Raw genomic sequence first — 18,935 nt, 5'->3', positions numbered from 1 at the left:
CAAAATCCATTCCTATGTCTGCAGTGTGTATATAGAGATCCCTGTTCTACGCTATTGGCAGCATAACAGCTTTTTCAGCAATATGTAAGTAATTGCTATGGGACCTTTGGTAATTCTAATAATAGTATTATTAAACTAGCCAAAGTTGGATTTTAGATGCTATCAAGATAAGGGCATTACTCATATATGGGAAAGTTTTTTAGACCAAAATAAATGGGATGTTCATGTATACATATTAAAAAACTTAAGTGACTGAATCCTCTTTAAGAAAACAATAAAGATTAGACATGGGGCACAAAATTCAATAATACCAATTCACTGTGGTAGATATACATCTGCAAAGCTAAGGCATGTCTTCAAAGGCTAAGAAAACGTGAAAGTTATGTATCCTCTATTGACTAACTTGACTCCATTTAATATCCTCAGTATAATGTTCATCCAATGTTTAGTGCTCTTTGCTTGTGGGTTCTTATTTTCTTCATTGCTGTTGTTTTAGTGCTCACTAAATCTTTATGGTTTCCATCTGGACCAAATTCAGAAGTCGTTTGTGCAACCTTAGATGGTGGCTGAAGTCAGGGCGCTTGTTCCCAAAAGAAACTCTTTCGGGATCAGTGGGGTGCTAGGGGCAAGGCAGGTGATTATAGAAATAATTCATACCCATCCAGGGTGGCCAGGAACACATTAGCCAGCACTGTACTATCTGCTGCTCTGACGAGGTGGTATACCAGGAGCCCATTTTAGAGGGTCGAATCTAATCTCACGCAGAGCAGGGATTGTACCGGGCATCATACCAGGCCACTGGGTGAAATGGAGGCAGAGCACTCCTTTGGTGTGAAACAATGGCGGGTCCTACCTTTCTCGCCTCCAGCCATTGGTACACATTTGGGTTGTCAGACCACTGTCTCCATCACAAAGCTACCTGCAGAAGTTCAGGATGATTGTTGCATATCAGGCCAATCAACAGTTTACCCATCTGTCTCATCTCTGGCTGATTTTGTTCTGTTTCTTCTCACAGTTGAGAGTTGATCCACTTCTCTATTTCAAGATTACTCTTTGACTTTAAATTTCCTCAGGGGTTCCCATTACTGGCAACTAAAAAGGTTTTATTAAAACATTCTCTTTCCCTTCCATCCCACATGTAGAATTGCCCTCACTAGTGTCTCTGGTGTTAGTATTGCCCTTAACTGTAACTAAAGGCAGATTACCTAGTCATACCTGGAAATAAAATCTTTGATGGGGTGAAACTTATGTGAGAATGTTCACTGTGGATTAGTAAATAAACAAAAAGGAAGCTCAGGTTTACATTGTTTATTGGATAATCTAAGCCTGCTGGCGGTGAGTGAGCCCACGAAGGTATTTAGGATTGCATCGCCTCCTCTTCTACTTCTAGGTCTGGGTGGCATCTATTTTTCTCCCAGTCATACCTTCTTACAGAATCAATGTCCTTTTTCATATTTAAAATTTCCTGCTAAGGGCAACGTACACAAGAAGCAATGAGAGATTATTTCTCCAGATTGGTAAATGAGCAGAGGCTTGCTTACTTGGTCTTATTTCCTAATCTGTAGTGAATAAGCTCAGGAGTCTCACTGTTCCATGGTAGAAGATCAAAGCCCAAGTGGCCCGCCCTGAGTCACATGGAAGGAGGAACTGCAATTAATTCCTTATGAAAGGCTCAGAGATGACGTACAACCTCCTCCCTGGGGGACAGAGGGCGGAGAAGTGGGTGAAGGGTGATGTTGGATGGTGTAAAATATGACAAAATAATAATGATTTATAAATGATCGAGGGTTCATGAGGGAGGGAGGAGCAGGAAGGGAGGGGGAAAATGAGGAGCTGATACCAAGGGCTGAAGTAGAAAGCAAATGTTTTGACAATGATGAGGGAAACAAATGTACTAAAGTGCTTGTCACAATGGATGGATGTATGAATTGTGATGAGTTATACAAGCCCTCAATAAAATGACTTTTAAAAATAAAATAAACATATAAAAGAAGAAAAAAGGTTCTCTCAGCTATATAATTCATAAAATTTGAATTCATAAAATTTTACTGTGATACTTAGGTTTATTGTGCCAACCTGGCCAAAAGGAATGTGTGGGATTAGTCAGGTCGGAGTTTGATTGGAGGGCGAAGAGATAGATGGTTCTTCAAGTCCCGCCCCCCCCACCCACACACACACACACACATCTTGCTCTCTGATGATCAGAGTGTACTGGAGCTTGTGTGCTGCTGCTGGAGCCAGTTCTCTGACTCAACCTGTGAGCTACACTACCTGTGGACCAGATTAGCCTGTGGATCCTGTCCCCTTGCATTACTTGCATTCCATAACCCATTCAGTGCTTCATTAAGCTCCCAAGCTACGGACTGCTGGTATCCCACCCTGCCTGTGGGAAGACTGTTTGCCTTGCCCTGGGGAGGGCTCTGCTGTCTGCTTCCTTGTCCTTGGACCCAGCAGCTCACATAAGTTGAAGGACTTCCAGTATAATAACTGTTCCAGTATAACTGTTCCATGGAAATGGGTTGGACTGAACCCTCTGTACTGCTATGTGGACTGAGCTGTTATCATCCTTTTCACTGGTTGTATATATATATATACATATATTTATTTATTTATATACAAATTGGTCCCCTGGTATGCCCCCACTGCCCTCTTGGACCTTAGAGATTGAGTGTAATTTTTGAATTGGGTAAATCTGCTGCAAAATGAGCTCATTAAAAGTATTAAAAAGCAGAGCTGTTTCCTTGAAGACTAAGGTGTGCCTTAGTCTTTGTATTTTCAATTTCTTCAAAAGCATGGACAAGGACTAAGGAGGATGAAAAAGGAACTGATGCCTTTGAATCATGGTGTTGATAAATAATATTACATATACCATCAACTTTCAGGAGGACATTGTGACACTTACATAATCTGTCAACTGGGGAAGGGGTGGGGTCTAGCCTATCAATCAAGTCACAGTCAATTGGGCTTCTGTGTGGGCATGGCCTTCTGCTGCAGATTCTGGGAACTCCTGTTTTACTTCCTGGAGGTGGGACACTCACTCTCCTTGGAGACATTCCTGTTGACAAGTCACATGGAGCTAGACTGATGGAATCAGCATCCTGGAGCTGGAGGAGCCACGTGGAGACCCACACCAGCACTGAGATGCTTCCACACCACTGGAGTCACAAGACTTTTCACCCACTGGCCTATGACCTTCCATCATTAAGCATCATTGCATGTGTTGTGTGAGTTTGAAGAGGAATGTATAGACTGCTATTGGACATATGGGCTAATATCAGATTTATGGACTTGATCTGGACTGGGCTGGCATGTTTTCTCAATACACAGTTGCTCTGTTATATAAAGCTCTTTCTCACACACAAATGAGTGTCTCCCTGGATTTGTTTCCCTGGTCTACCCGGACTCCCAGAGACCTCATTCTTGGTAGAGTAGAGGGTGGATGAAAAAGAGGCAGACCCTCACTGGGATGGATTGACACAGTGGCTGCAACAATGGGCTCCAACAAAACAATTGTGAGGATGGTGCAGCATCAAGCAGAGTTTCGTTCTGTTGTGCATAGGTCTGCTAAAAGTAGGGACTGACTTAATGGCACCTGATGACAACATTAATATCCTTTATTGTTTTATTAATCAATGTGTGACAATAGGACCCAGCTCCCGTTCTCGCCATCCAGAGATTACTGATAACGAAATGGTAACGAAATGGTAGAGAACTTGTCCGAGCTTACTGCACCATATCTACAAAATGGGAATAGCAATTCGTACCTTGTGAGATGATCATTGAGACTAAATGAACAGTGATAGAGTAGTCCTCCTATAGAGCTGTAACAGTACCAGTTGACATCAAATTAATTCTGACTTCTGGCAACTTCATGCTTGTAAACTGCTCGATAGGGTTATCAATAGGCAGTTTTCCAGAATTAGATCCACAGGCCTTTTTTCTGAGGTGATCTTCAGTGTACCTAAACTGCCAACTGTTCAGTTAGCAGTCAAATGCAAACTATTTGCTCTCCCCATGAACTGTCTCTATGAGGACTCTTTATTAAGAGACCTCTTTCTACGCAAATGAGAGGCTAAGTACTGGGAATTCCCAAGGTGCCCTAATGGGTGATGAAAAAGAGGTCCTTCGAGCCCGAGTACCAGAACAAGCCCCAACCCCTATATCCTGTAGTTCCTTCGCCACCCAAAAGGCCCTGGTCCACAGACTTCAAAGGTTCCTAAGTTAGGGCATCAGTGGTTTCTCCTCTTCATTCCCATAACTTGGAGTACATTAAAGAAGCTCTTCAGAGTGCTTCAACTAATAAATTATTAATAATAATTAATCAACCTTTGAAGAGTTTGAGCCTCCTTCAAGCTCTAAGGTTTATATGGCTACATTATGAGCTTCCACAGCTGTGTAACCTACAGGTTCCAAGGAAGTCAGTGTTCACTGAGGACCAGGCTCTGCCAAAGAGGGGGATCCCCAAGCCCTGTGCTGCAGGAGATACAGCAAGGAATGCCTATCTGTGCCGGGACAAGAGGTCTGACTCCTGCATATGCCAGCAGCAGAGAGTAAGGACCCCTGACTTGTCCCAACATTTGCTCAAACACTTCCGCCTGGAAGCTTTCAAAGGTTTATATTTGCATCCTGGCCAGCACGGAGGATTCGAGATCATAGAGCTTCAGGGCCAGGAGGAACAAAGACAGAACCTGAGTTCCATGAATGTTTTTCAATGCTTCTAAATTTATTTTGGTATTTAAACAAACAGATACTACATCATGCATCGGTTACTTTTTGCTTTTGTACAACAAAACTAAGAGCTCCATATCTCGGCAGAGGCTTGGAGCTGTGTTCTGTCTTTCTCTTTCAGTAACATCAGGCAGACTTTTCAATGTGATTCGGTTTTGCACAGTCACTCGAGTGTCGCATCATGAATTATTAAATCAGTGCTTCGTGGTAATACATAATTTCTTATCAATTATTCATGCTAATGTGTGTATAGTTTACTTAATTGTGTTATTGACGATCAAAAGTAATTTCCTGAAAGTCCTCAAGGACACAAAATTTAATCAGCATAACTACTTTACAGATGCAATGCTGTTAAGTATTCTTAATTTGCTCAACAGTTCACTTATTTATGTACCTTTCTGGAGGAAATACGAGTTTAATCAAACAATTAGATTGAAGAGTTAGTGTACATAAGGGCTTGAGCTTACAATGTTCAACCAAACATTTGTAATTACAGGGAAACGGAAGAGACTTTGCTGCTTTTTGGCAAATCATTTCATCTTTGTTCTCCACAAGCAAAACACAGCAGGAAGGAATGTTTGTTTTTTAGAAGGAGATTACGTATTTTATCAATGTTTTGCAGTACTCAGAGAGGAGGCATGATACACTTAGGAGTATTACTGGCGAGAGACTTTAGGAGGGAAGGTTATCAAGGGGGCCATGAAACAAAATGAGAATAATTGCAATAACAATTGCCGTTTACATGGAAACACCATCAGTAACCCAAGGACTGCCATTGTCCAGCTACCAGACCCCTAGTTAGGAGTGGTAGAGTTAACCCTATTGCACATTTCCCTTCAATCTCTTCAAGTTTACGATCCACAAGAGTGAAGGCGAGGCTTGGAGAAGTCACTATCCACTAGAAGTCACTATGCACTAGATCCAAACAGCAATCTATGGGAGTTCGTCCTTTGGAATTAATTCTCTTTGCACATAAGGAAGCCCTCCTCCCATGCTCCATTTCTGCAGATTCATCATGCCCATCTCATTTTTCCTCATTGTTTTTCTCAGTAAAAACACCAGCAAAGAGTTCCTTTCCCTTGCCATGACCCTGAGGGAAGGCAGTTCATTCAGATACATAATGATTCTAGAAGCTTCCTGGAGTGCTTCTTCCCCACAATGACTCTCCGTTTTCTCTAAACAGAGATGGGCTGTTGTCAAGTTGATTGACTTTCCAGTGGCCTAGAAGCCCGTCCAAAGTCACAGTCTAGAGGTGAGAGCTTCTGTGTGGAACCCAATTCGCTCATTGGCTAGAGTGTTAAGCACATGCTCCCCATCCATGGAAGAATTACCTGCCTGGTTGATCTCATTGCCTTAGCCAGACATATCGGTGGGAACTCATAGGAGCGGGGCCACCAGGTACCCCAGAGACATGCTGAGTCCTGTCACTTCTCCCACTCCATACCTGCTCAGACTATCTTTAAACCAAGTCAAAATCAACATCTCCCAACAAGAAAAGGAATGTTGTTAATCATTTGGGTGGAGGGCAAATAGATGACACCTGTGTCCTGGTCCTACAAAATGTCACAAGATAGTCCCATTTCATATGGTGATGACTTCAGTGGCCTCCTTCCCGGAGTTGGCCTATGTCTTGTTTCTTTGGGTTGATAAGACCTTCAGAGGGTGGTCCACCAGGAGGGGGTAAGCGATTTCACCTCCCTTCAAGGCTTCTGGGTCGGAATGGAAATGCCAGTGGTCACATCAGAGTGGGTGCTGATACCAAGCAGTGCCACTCAGGTTGCCCAGCAAGAAAGAGGTTATCACCCAAGAAGCCATAGGCATCAGTCCCACTGGCAGAACTCCAGAGGGACTGGGCTAGGCATCAGGAGAGCTGTGGGTCTCTTTTTCCCTTTCCAAGTGCACAAGGAGGGCCCAGGGGGCTGCAGGCTCCTCCTTGCTGTTCTGAGAGTTTTCTGCGGGGGCTGAGGCTAGGAGAAGCAGGAGGAGGGGAGGGCAAACCAGGTTCAAACACCCTGGGCCTCACACTGTCTTCTCACCCTCGCTCTGTTCCTTAGCAGGAGGGTTCTTGTCCTGGCTGCCATCCGGGGGCGCCCGCTTGGCAGAGGGACTGGGACTGCTGCTGGTGGATGGCAAGAGGTTGGCTGACTGCAGTACAGCTTCTGAGTGCTCTCGGGCTTTCATGCGCAGGGCGGCCACGCTGGCTGTGCGGTTACTCTGGCAGCCATAGGTAGGGAGGAAAGACAATCCCATGGGGTCTGGAACACAGCAAGAACACAGTGGACCCCCTGAAAAAAGAAAACAACAGTATGTTCCAGCACCATGTTAAGACAAGCTCTTGAGCTGAGGGGTGAGAGGGAGGGAGGTCAAGTCTAGGAACCTATAAGAATGATTCTTCTAATAGAGTCCACACATTGCTGGAGCGCTAATAAGTGCTTGAGACCCGGAAAACACAAAACCCAAGAGTTTAAAATGATAATCCCAAGGATTTTCAGAGTGTTTAGGACTTTATCTACTTCCCTGATTAACCCACTGTGTGGCCTTGGACCAATTCCTTGACTTCTCCAAACCTCATCTTCTGCTTCTACAAAATCAAAACCCAAACTCACGGCCATTGAGTCAATTCCACCTCACAGTGAGCCCTTCGGAGCGAGTTTCTGAGACTGTAAACCTCTGTGGAAGCAGAAGGCTTCATCTTTCTGCCTTGTAGCAACTGCTGGTTTCAAGTTTCTGACTTTGCGATTAGTATCCCAAAGCATAGCCCACTACTCCATGGGCTCTTTCTACACCCTGGGATCATACCTGCCTCAAGGGATTGTCATGAAGATTCAAAGAAGCAATCCCATATTCCCCACACCATATGCCAAAACACTGCCATTAATTCAATTCTCATAGTGGCCCTATTTAGGATAGTTTTCCCTTTAAAAATTAATATATTTCCATAGCATTCCATAGTTCAATCGCATCAAGAAGAATTGTATAATTGCTACCACAATCACTTTTCAAACATTCTTTTTCTACATGAACACCTTGACATTGTCTCCTCTTCACACACACACACACACACACACACACACACACCACCACCACCACCACCACCACCACCACCACCACCACCACCACCACCACTGCACCCCTCTTCCCCCAAAACCCTTATTCTACTTGCTGTGTCTATCGGCTCATCCATCCTGGGTTTCATATATAGAACAATAGAAAAACATATACAACAACTTCAAGAGGGTGCCCTCCAATGATATGGCACCTCTGAGACACACCCTAATATGTACAAGCAAAACCCAAACAGTACAATACAAAGCAAAGACACAGTGTAGGAAATCAGATAAAGTCTCGCATGCAGCGTAAGGGGGTCTACTGACAAAGTTTTAACTATTCAAGAGGGATCGTAAATCTTTCTGGAGGGAGACCTCCTCATGTTTGTTCCTCAGAGCAGTTGGTGGGCTTCAACCGCCAACCATCCAGTTACCTAACGCTTTAACCCTATGCCGCGGCATCCCTGAAAACTCACATGAATAAAGAGGGCGTCCTTTATACTTTCAAGTCGCAATGTCATACAAACTGCTAGCTCGAGGCAGCTCAAGCTTTCGTTCTTTCAACGACATCACAGCATTGTGAAGCTAGATTCCAGCCTGCAAAAACCTTCATTTGGCACTAAAATGAGCGCAATGGTGTCCAGGCGGGTCCCAAGGCTGCAAAGCCCACAGAGCCCATCCGTCACATCCCATCAGAAAGTAAAGTTACTTAAGAAAGAAAGAAAAGTATTATTTTACTATCAATTTATAAATACTAGTTTTCAAATGCTTGCTAAGCTGTTTGATGAACAGCATGAAAAGGTATTTCTTTCGTCCTTTGTTCCCTCGGGATCCTCCTCCCTTGAACACAGGTTTCATTACATTTCCCTTTGATTCTTAGAATTTTGTTATCTATTTTGATATTTTTATTCTTAGTTCTCTCCTCCTTCCTCTTCCAGTTCAACCCCTCCCATACCTGCAAATACACATGCAAAAAGAGGCGCCCACAGGTCCCAGGACACCCACCAAACTAAGGGTAATTTTACTTTTATATTTTACTACACTTGAGCTTAGCTGAGAAGCGATTCTACTTTTATTTTTTGATGGTAAAATTAAAATCTTTATATTTCTTATGCTTAACACAATGTTGATCTTTCACTACTCTCATTTTTAAATAGGTTTATTGACATATAATTCACAATTTGTAAAACTCAATAGTTCAATCATATTAAAAAGAGTTGTGCAACTATAACCAAAATAAATGTTTGAACATCTTCTTCTTTCTTGTATTCATTGTTATTAATTCCCATCCCGCCCCAATTTCCCTTGCTCACCTCTAGGAAACTCTTAATGCAGTTGTTCAGGTAAATCTTAGATAGGTAGATTTACCTCTCCTGGATTTCATATACAGAAAAACATATTAAAACAATAACAAAATAAAACCAAGAAAAATGTCAATTGAAAAGAAAGTAGAAAATATTAAAACCTAGAACAAATTGAAAATGGGTCAAAAGGGAGATCAAACGGTAAGATGTTAAATTTTTACCTACCTACATCTACACTAATGCACTTTCCAAAGCACTCTGTCTGATAGCAAGGGTACTCACAGTCCTGGTCCATGATGATATGGATTTCACCAGAGGCGTAATCCAGCACATGGGGACCCTGCTAATGGAGGCTAACCTTTCACTGCTATCCATGGCCTTCTGCAAATCCGGTGCTCAGAATTTAAGCTCTTTTAATACTGTCCCCTCCACCAGCCTTAGATTTTATTATGTACAAGATGTATAATGCACTAGTCAACGAGGTTGGAAGTTTGAGTTCACTTAGAGGGGCATTGGAAAAAAGGTCTGGAGATCTACTTCCAAAAATCCAGTCATTGAAAACATGTATGGCTGCCATGAGGTGGAGCCAAATTGGGTGTCATGAAAAATGACAGCACCTGAAGGTACCAGAATTAAAGAAGGGAGGAGAATCTCCAAAGGAACCGCTTTGGCAAGCACTTTGCGCAAGGTCTATTGTGTCCAATGGGGCTTAAGAGAGATGCCCTGGCTCTGAATCAGCCAGCAGTCCTGAGCAGGCCTCTCAGGAGCAGAGTAGCAGGTCTTTGCCACACTACAGCAAGAGGTCATCCACTGGCAATGCAGTACAGGTTCATCCACTCATGCAACTACCCAACAAAAAGTCCACGAGCACAAGGCACTGTGGTGTGCCCTAGTGAGTCAGTAAAACTCTGTGTCCTTGTGGGAGCGTGTGACAGGGAGATGCCCAGGAACCAAGTTCAATGCGACATCAATGATATAAGATCATGGGTGATGGGAGCTGGTTGAAGAAAAGTACAACATGAGTGTTAGGGCAGGCTTGACATCTAGGATCAGGGCATCCAGGGTGGGAAGAAGAGCGAATGACAAGCAACAAAAATGGAACGGTACTCACTTGTTCAAGAAACAATTGGACCTTCATAGTGACTAGAGTCACTGAACTGCAGGCAGAGGATGCGATATGGGCCAAGGGACCACCATGGTCAGTATGCCCTGAAGTCATGGCCAACAAGGGAAGGAGAGCCCTCCCTCATCGGGTTTTAAATAGTTTAGTCTAATCCCACATCAAGGAAAGTTGACAGTAGATGGGGTAGCAGGAATAGAGGTACAGCCAAAACAGTGATTGGACAAAGGTAGCAAGAGTGAGGCAGTCGGTCTGAAATTATGCTGAAGGTTGATCTGTGTGTACTGTTGAGGGACTATGAGTGAAACATGACAGAAAGGATTTAATGATGGCCCTTAGGCTCTAGCCTGACCACTGGAGTGAATGGAGATACCATTTCCAAAATGTGGTCAGAAAGAAATAGGTTTTTACGGAGAGGAATATCATGGGTACAATGAGGGGCTCTGGTGGCAGAGTGGGTTATGCATCAGGCTGCTAACCACAAGGTCAGCAGTTAGAAACAACCAGCCGCTCCAAGGGAAAGAGATGAGGCTTTCTACTCTGGTAAAGAGTTACAGTCTCAGAAACCCATGGGGGGAATTCTACTCTGTCCTAAGGATCACTATGAGTTAGAATCGACTCAATGGCAGTGAGTTTGATTTGGTAAGTGTGGGTCTAGTAAGTCTGAGATCCTGTTGGCCTGTCCAAACACGCTCAACAGTGCTAATGCCGGTCCCTATCCTTAGATGGGTACTTATGGACCACGGCAGTTTTCCTACCAGATAGAGCAATGGCAGGAGCTAGAGAGATATTCTCCCAGACAAGGTGGGTGGACTCACCTGCTGGCCTGGCATGACCGTAAAGATTATCTAACCCTCTTTCTGGTCCAATAGCAGACTCCACATGCAATCCCTACATAAGTGGTCATTTGCACCTCAGACAGCCTTCTGAGGCAGTTCTGACCAGGGCAAGAAGCAGATGGTCATGCCAATGACACTTGGAAATTAATGTCTGTTCCTGAAGCCCAAGGTCCTGGTCACAGCTGGCCACTGGCCTCCTCTACCATTTGGTGAGGGATGGGAAGCCAAACCATCACTTCATCCTCTATCCAGCTCTTAACTCTTTCTGAAAGTGCTCATCGACTTGGAAAGCAGCATTATTGCAAATAGGAAAAACCTTTTGGACCAAAATCCATGTTTGTTGAATAAAAAAAACAAATGAATCTTTTTGACCTACACATATGGGCCACCTTTCCAGATGTGATAGATATTGTGCTAACCTGGCCAATAAGAACATGTGGGATTAATAAGGTCACAGTTTAATTGGAAGGCAAAGAGATAAATGGCTCAGCAAGCCCCGCCTCTATCTCTCTCATGCTCTCTGGTGATCGGACTAGTGTGCGGCTGCCTTAGCCACTTCTCTGCCTCAACTTGTGAGCTACACTACCTGTGGGACACCCAACCTATGTATCATGTCACTGGAGCTTAAGGTTCCTTTGAGACCTTCTTCACCACACTGCTGGTGCATGCATCATTTGAGCTTGGGAATATTGGATCCTGTTGTCTGGCTGACTGTTCGTGACCCACCCTACTGTGGCCAGGGCCTGTATTGCTCTACAGAAGACTCAGCTGTCTGCTTCCTTGACCTTGAACCCAGTAGCCCTCATGAGTTGAAGAACTTCCAGTATACTAACTATTCCACAGAAGTGAGTTGAACTGAGCCCTCTGTACTGCTGTGTGGACTGTTATATTCCTTTGTACTGTATGTATCTATCCATACATAAAATCACAAGTGTTCTGGTTTTGTTTCTCTAGAGAACCCTGTCTAACACACCAGACTTCAAACATCCCCATCATCACCAGCCTCGTCATCATGATCATCATACCAGAGCAAATCCTCACAGAGGAATTTTATTAGCTATCTCATATACTTTGGACATGATATCAGGAGAGACCAGTCCCTGGAAAAGGATTTTATGCTTAGTAAAGTAGAGGGACAGTTTAAAAAAAAAAAGAGGAAAACCCTGAATAAGATAGACGACACAGTGACTACAACAACAGACTTGAACATAACAATTGCAACAATGGCTCAGGATGAGTATCACTATGAGTATGAACCAGTAGGAGGGCACCTAACAACAACACAGTATACCTCAGAAGCTTTAAAAAATCATGCAAAATTGAATTAAAAGATAATGGGATTTTCCCCAATTTTTCTGAAGCCCCCTTAATATGTGTGCCAAGTGTTATCTTCTGAGCAGTACTATGAAGTTAAGTTCTACCATTATCCTCTTTTGCAGTTCTTAATTCTGAAGCCGAATAGTTGTATCCTTACCAAAAGTAGCAGAGTTCAACTTCACATCATCAAAGTTACAAGCCTCTCGCCTGAACCACTGGGTTCATCTGCCTTTAAAAAAGGCAACACCCTTCCCACCAGAGCCCTCTGCTGAGCTCTGCCTATGAAAACAACCCAGGCTTAATGACTCTTCCCATAATCAGTTCCTTCCATCCGCTTTGGGTCTCATTGAAGAATTCCTCTCAGAGAGCCATGAAATAGCCCCATGCGAGGTCAGAGCCCTGGTGATGCTCCTCAGATCACTCTTCTTACATCTACCCTAGGATTTGCTACAACCAGTACTTGAATGTTTGTTTGTTTATTGTCTTCCTCTTCACTCCCACTCCAAAGCTGTAGGTTTTCCTGAAGGAGGTGCTTTCTCACTCTTGTTCACTCTCTAGCTCCCAAAGAAGCAAACACAAGGCCCTGGGAAATGTTTGTGAGAGACAAGAAGGGAGAAAATGGATGAAAACATAAAAGGAGGGAGGGGAGGGAAGGAAAAAGGATGTGAAAAGGGAGAGAGGAGAGCAGGAGAGAGCCGTGGGATGAGTCCAAGAACTCTAGAGGGAGTCCTGGTGGCACAGTGGTAGGTGTTGAACTGCTGACCACAGCAATTCAAAACAACCAGCCTCTCTGCAGGAGCACGGTGAAGCTTTCTACTCCTGTAAACAGTGACAGTCTGGGAAAGCCACACATCCAGTTCTAGACTGTCCAACTCACAGAGCACACAGCAGAGCCCTTTCAACAAAGCAGCAACGTGCCTGGAGACACAGAGTCAACAGACAAAGTCAGAGCTCCTGATTTCCAGGTGGAGGCCTGTCCTTTCTCTACAACTCTTGGCTGGTGACTATGGCAGACATTATAGAATGCTACACAGGTTACAACATTCTGCGGGGGCTACACACCTAGTTGTGGCCAGAATCACCTGGAACTTAGCTCCACACTGTTTCAATAAATAAGTTTTGAGATTTCCTTCCATTCTGACTATTGGCTAGAACCTTCCAGTAACTTCCGCTCTCCTGCAGGGTAGCAGGGGTTTTATATGCTGTTGTCAATTCCTTTTATGAATGAGTTGACAACGCAATAGGTAGCAGAAACCAAGATGACTATGAGACAGAGCACAGATACCAATCAACAGGGAATTCTGAATGACAGTTCAACACCCCCACAGAGTCCCCTGTTTCTTGCTAGGAACAAAGGAAGATGACTGCCACCATGTGCTATTGACAGGGATAAACTAGAAGGTAGGTTTGGTTAAATCCTGAATCCTGATTGCTCCTGGGCACTGTTCCACAGAGTCAGTGCACAGTGACACCAGTAACTGTGACAGCCACATAGAGGCAGCAGTCCTATCCCAGAGATGTACAAACAGCCACCAGTCACAGATTCATAGCCACACACTGACACCAGTGATAAGTGTGACCACGCACTGGCACCTGGCACAGAGACACAGACACCCATTGATTCTCATCACAGGCAAACATCACGCACAGAAATGGAGAAAGGAATGCTGAGGAGAAAGCTGCTAGCACAATGAGCCCAAGAGTCGCCCTGAGGCCTGTAGGGAAGATGATCCCATACCATACTCCCAAGTTTCCCTCCCAAAGGATATTTGTTTGCACATGGAGACATCTTAAGATAAATCAAACCAAACTCACTGCCATTGGGTCAATTCTGCCTCACGGCCACCCTACAGGACGGGATAGAACAGCTGGCCCTGTGGGTTTCTGAGACTGTAATTCTTTACGGGAGTAGAAAGCCTCATCTCTCTGCCGCCCCCTCCCTCCCACCCAAGGAATAGTTGGTGATTTTGAACTGCTAACCTCTCAGCATCCCAACTCATAATCATTGCACCACCAGGGTTCCCTTCTTAAGAATAGATATAAGAATGGAAATCTCTCTTGGGAATGGAATTACCTAAGTTTTCTATTTCTCTCTGTTTAACCAACATGCTCCTCATTTTCCTACAATGAACATGATTTTTAAATGCAAAGCCATAATTCATTTCAAATTAATATTTAAAAGGGAAGACGGAAGACAAATCCCTTGGCACATTTGATGGCTGGAGTGAGAGGCTGGGAGCTCCGCATCGACATATGGTGAAGGTCAGGAGGGCTGTGAGCTGTTGAAGGACCTGAAAGGGGCGGCAGCTCAGACTTGGCTCCAGGCACTCGGCCAGCCCGGGCCAGCCTGAGGAAGAAGGCCCAACACAGCTCAGGATGACACTTGCCCCAGCTAAGGACTTACTCCAGTGTGAACATCAAATGAGTCAGCTCATCTGTGAGGAAGGAAACACAGAGCCAGGGTACTCCTCCCTGCCCTCCCGTGTCCTTCTTGAGTACATGACCAGATCATACATAAGGACCCACGCAAGACTGAGAGGTGAAGTGTGCACTATGCAGAATCAGAAGCTAATGAGGAAATAAATCAAAGGTGATGATATTGAACCCAGAAAATGGAAAGTCCTGGGATTCAAAGGGATATGCAGTTCAGCATGCATGCATATGGAAAAGGGGCAGGCTTAAGGTGTGCGCTGCCTTAATAGAGACAGGTGCTTAAGAAAATGAGGCTTTCTTTGGGTGGTACAAGCAGCTACTGAAAGATTTAGTCTACCCAGTACCTCGGAAAAAACACCTGAAATCTGCTTCTGAAAAATCAGCCACTGCGAACTCTGTGGAGCACGAAGGGCTTCCTTAAGTTCAGAATCAAGTTCACAAGGGGGTTATGCCTTCTCTTCCCGTAATGGTCAGTCCACTCCTAAAGTCTACCAGAACCAACTCCTCTGCACTACCTCAGGGAAAGAGTAAAGGAGTGTTGGTGCCCTCACACGATGGAACACTACACTACACACTACACTACACACTACACTACACGCTACACTACACACTATACTACACTACACACTACACACTACACTACACACTACACTACACACTACACTACACACTACACTACACACTACACTCTATACTACACTACACACTACACTACACACTACACTACACACACTACACTACACACTACACTACACACTACACTCTATACTACACTACACACTACACTATACACTACACACTACACTCTATACTACACTACACGCTACACTACACACTACACTACACGCTACACTACACGCTACACTACACACTACACTACACACTATACTACACTACACGCTACACTACACTACACACTACACTACACTCTATACTATACTACATACTACACAACACTACACACTACACTACACTCTATACTACACTACACATTACACTACACTACACTACACACTACACTACACTACACACTACACTACACACTACACTCTACACTACACACTCCGTACTACACTACACACTACACTACACTACACACTACACTACACACTACACTACACTACACACTACACTACACACTACACTACACACTACACTACACACTACACTCTACACTACACACTCCGTACTACACTACACACTACACTACACACTACACTACACACTACACTACACACTACACTCTACACTACACACTCCGCACTACACTACACACTACACTATACTCTATACTACACTACATACTACACAACACTACACACTACACGACACATTACACTACACTACACTACACTACACACTACACTATACTACACAAAGGATAATGATGAAACTGCAAAGAACCTTAAGGCGTGGATGAGCCTGGAGAACATCATGCTGAGTGAAATCAGTTAATCACAAGAGGACAAATATTGTGGGAGATCATTAATATAAGTTTTTTACAAATCAAGACAACTACTTTCATACAATGGAAACAAATGTTGATGGTTTCCGAGGGGGATGGAGGGTGGGCAGTGCACCTGAGAGCGAAGCTAAAGCAATGAGCTACTGGGTAGACAGGTGTTAACTTGAGTGAAGGAAGACAGTATTCCACAAGAGGGAGAAGAGGAATCAGAGGAAGGTAGGGTCAAGATAAGTTATTTGAGGGGGTTGGTAAATAGTTTTGTGAGAATTGGCTTGGCAAACACCTTAACCTTGAGGCCAGGCCCCAGGTAAGATCCTGACACAGGACATGCTGACCAGAGCAGCAGCCCAGACAGAACAGAAAAAAACGATGCATGAGAATCAAGGACAAAGGGAACAACTGATCACACAGCTCACCTCTGAAAGTACCACTTACAAACTAGAAGTACCTGCTGTGCTCAGGGTCCGTTTCAGCTTGTGAGAGGGACCTGCTGAACTTCCTTTTAAGTGGCTCTATGCTTTAATAAAACTGTACCTTAACCCACTGTGCTGTGTACAACTTATCTCTCGCCCCTACAAACCACATGAATTTGGAGCTTGCTGGTTCCCCCATAGACTACAGTACACGTGCTGAATAGCACAGTTTAAGTTGTTGAATACAAAGTTGATTGTCCGAAACATAAATCCCCACATAATTCACCATAAAAGATATTTTTATAAAATATTCTTCTGCCCACTGGCTGCTCTGAAAAGCCATCTCTTTTTTAAAATCATTTTATTGGGGGCTCATACAACTCTTATCACAATCCATACATGCATCAATTGTATAAAGCACATTTGTACATTCATTACCCTCATCATTCTCAAAACATTTGCTCTCCACTTAAGCCCCTGGCATCAGTTCCTCATTTTTCCCTCTTCATCCCTGCTCCCCCCTCCCTCATGAACTCTTGGTATTTATAAATTATTATTTTGTCATATCTTACACTGTCCAACGTCTCCCTTCACCTACTTTTCTGTTGTCCATCCTCAGGGAGGAGATTATATGTAGATCCCTGTCATCGGTTCCTCCTCTCTACCCTACACTCCCTCCTGGAATCGCCACTCTCAACACTGGTCCTGAAGGGATCATCCATCCTGGATTCCCTGTTTCCAGTTCCTATCTGTGCCAGTGTACATCCTCTGGTTCAGCCAGATTTGTAAGGTAGAATTGGAATCATGATAGTGGGTGGGGAAGAAGCATTTAGAAACTAGAGGAAAGTTGTATGTTTCATCGTTGCTACCCTGCACCCTGACTGGCTCATTCTCCCTTCTGTAATGGGATGCCCAGTTGCCTACAGATGGGCTATGGGTCCTCACTCTGCACACCCCCTCATTCACAATGATATGATTTTTTGTTCTTTGATTTCTGATACCTGATCCCTTTGGCACCTCGTGATCACACAGGCTGATGTGCTTCTTCCATGTGGGCTTTGTAGCTTCTGAGCTCGATGGTCGCTTGTTTACCTTCAAGTCTTTAAGACCCTAGATGCTATATCTCTTGATAGCTGGACTCCATCAGCTTTCTTCACCACATATGAAAAAGCCATCTTTGCATTGTTACTGGGTGCCTAGGTCGCCCGGACTCCGGTGGCTCTCTTGTCAGTCCCTGGACTCTCGCTTTCTGTGCCATCCGCTGTAAGGCCGAGCACGCCCGCCACGCAGACACAGCGTGGGCACCGGCTGAGAGCACTCGGAGCTTACAGGAGAAGAAGGAGGTGGTGGAAGAGGCGGAAAATGGGAGAGAGGCCCCCGCTAACAGGAACGCTAACCAGGAACATGGGTAAGGAGGCTGACAATGAGGGAGATGAAGGAGAGGAAGAAGGTGGGGAAGAGGAGGAGGAAGAGGAGGAAGGTGGTGGTGGAAAAGATGAGGAGGAGGAGGAGGCTGAGGCAGCTCCAGGCAAATGGGCAGCTGAAGACAATGAGGATGACGATGTAGATACCAAGAAGCAGAAGACTGACGAGGATGACTAGATAGCAAAAGGAAAAAGTTCAACTTAAAACAACAAAACAAAACCACAGGGGCCACCGTGACCTATTCGCCCTTTACTTCCCATCTCAGAATGTAAACAGGGTCACCTTCGAGTAAGTGTCCCACCCGCCCACCTCAGGCTGCGCCCCCGCAGACACACAGCAGAACCACACCGTGAATTTGCAACAAGTGAGGCGAAAAGAGCCCAAACTTCCCAGGCCCTGCTTTTTTTCCTAAAAGTATTTTTAAAAGAAAATTTTTTTTTGCGTTTTTAATTTGCGTTTTATATTTTTGTACACATTGTTAGGAGTCAGCCATTGTGAATGCTCTCAGATGACCACACCAGCCGTAGGAGCGTTCTCCGTCCTACTTCTGACTTTCCTTGTGGCGTGACCACGTTCATTATAATCTCAAAGGAGAAAACAAAAAAACCCTTGTAAAAAAAGCAAAAACAACCAAAAATGCAATCTTATTTGGGATGGTCTAAAAGTGTGGAAGTCAAAGAAAATAGGGCTTTCTTGTCTTTACCACCAATATGATATGTTTTCACCCTAGGCTTTCTGAAGACTCTATTATGTGTTCACCATATGCTTTCTGAACTCCTTTTAGAACTGATTGTGATTATGAACATACAACTCTTTTACAATTGGTTTAACTACAGCACTGTAT

The 18,935-nt window shown here is 44.2% G+C and overlaps 1 protein-coding gene across 1 annotated transcript in view; it reads right to left on the bottom strand.

The window, feature by feature from the left end:
• Nucleotides 1-6,747: 6,747 nt before the first annotated feature.
• DRGX (dorsal root ganglia homeobox) overlaps nt 6,748-18,935 on the bottom strand; it is a 48,249-nt gene continuing 36,061 nt past the window's right edge. Inside the window, exon 6 of the mRNA XM_075528725.1 lies at nt 6,748-7,013. Within this exon, the coding sequence (XP_075384840.1) occupies nt 6,748-7,013 (266 nt within the window). The remainder of the gene's footprint in view (nt 7,014-18,935) is intronic.

Source organism: Tenrec ecaudatus, chromosome 12 (genome assembly GCF_050624435.1).
Source record: "Tenrec ecaudatus isolate mTenEca1 chromosome 12, mTenEca1.hap1, whole genome shotgun sequence".
NCBI lineage: Eukaryota > Metazoa > Chordata > Mammalia > Afrosoricida > Tenrecidae > Tenrec > Tenrec ecaudatus.
Note: the sequence above shows the minus strand (reverse complement) of the source record. Positions and strands in the feature narration are given on the sequence as shown.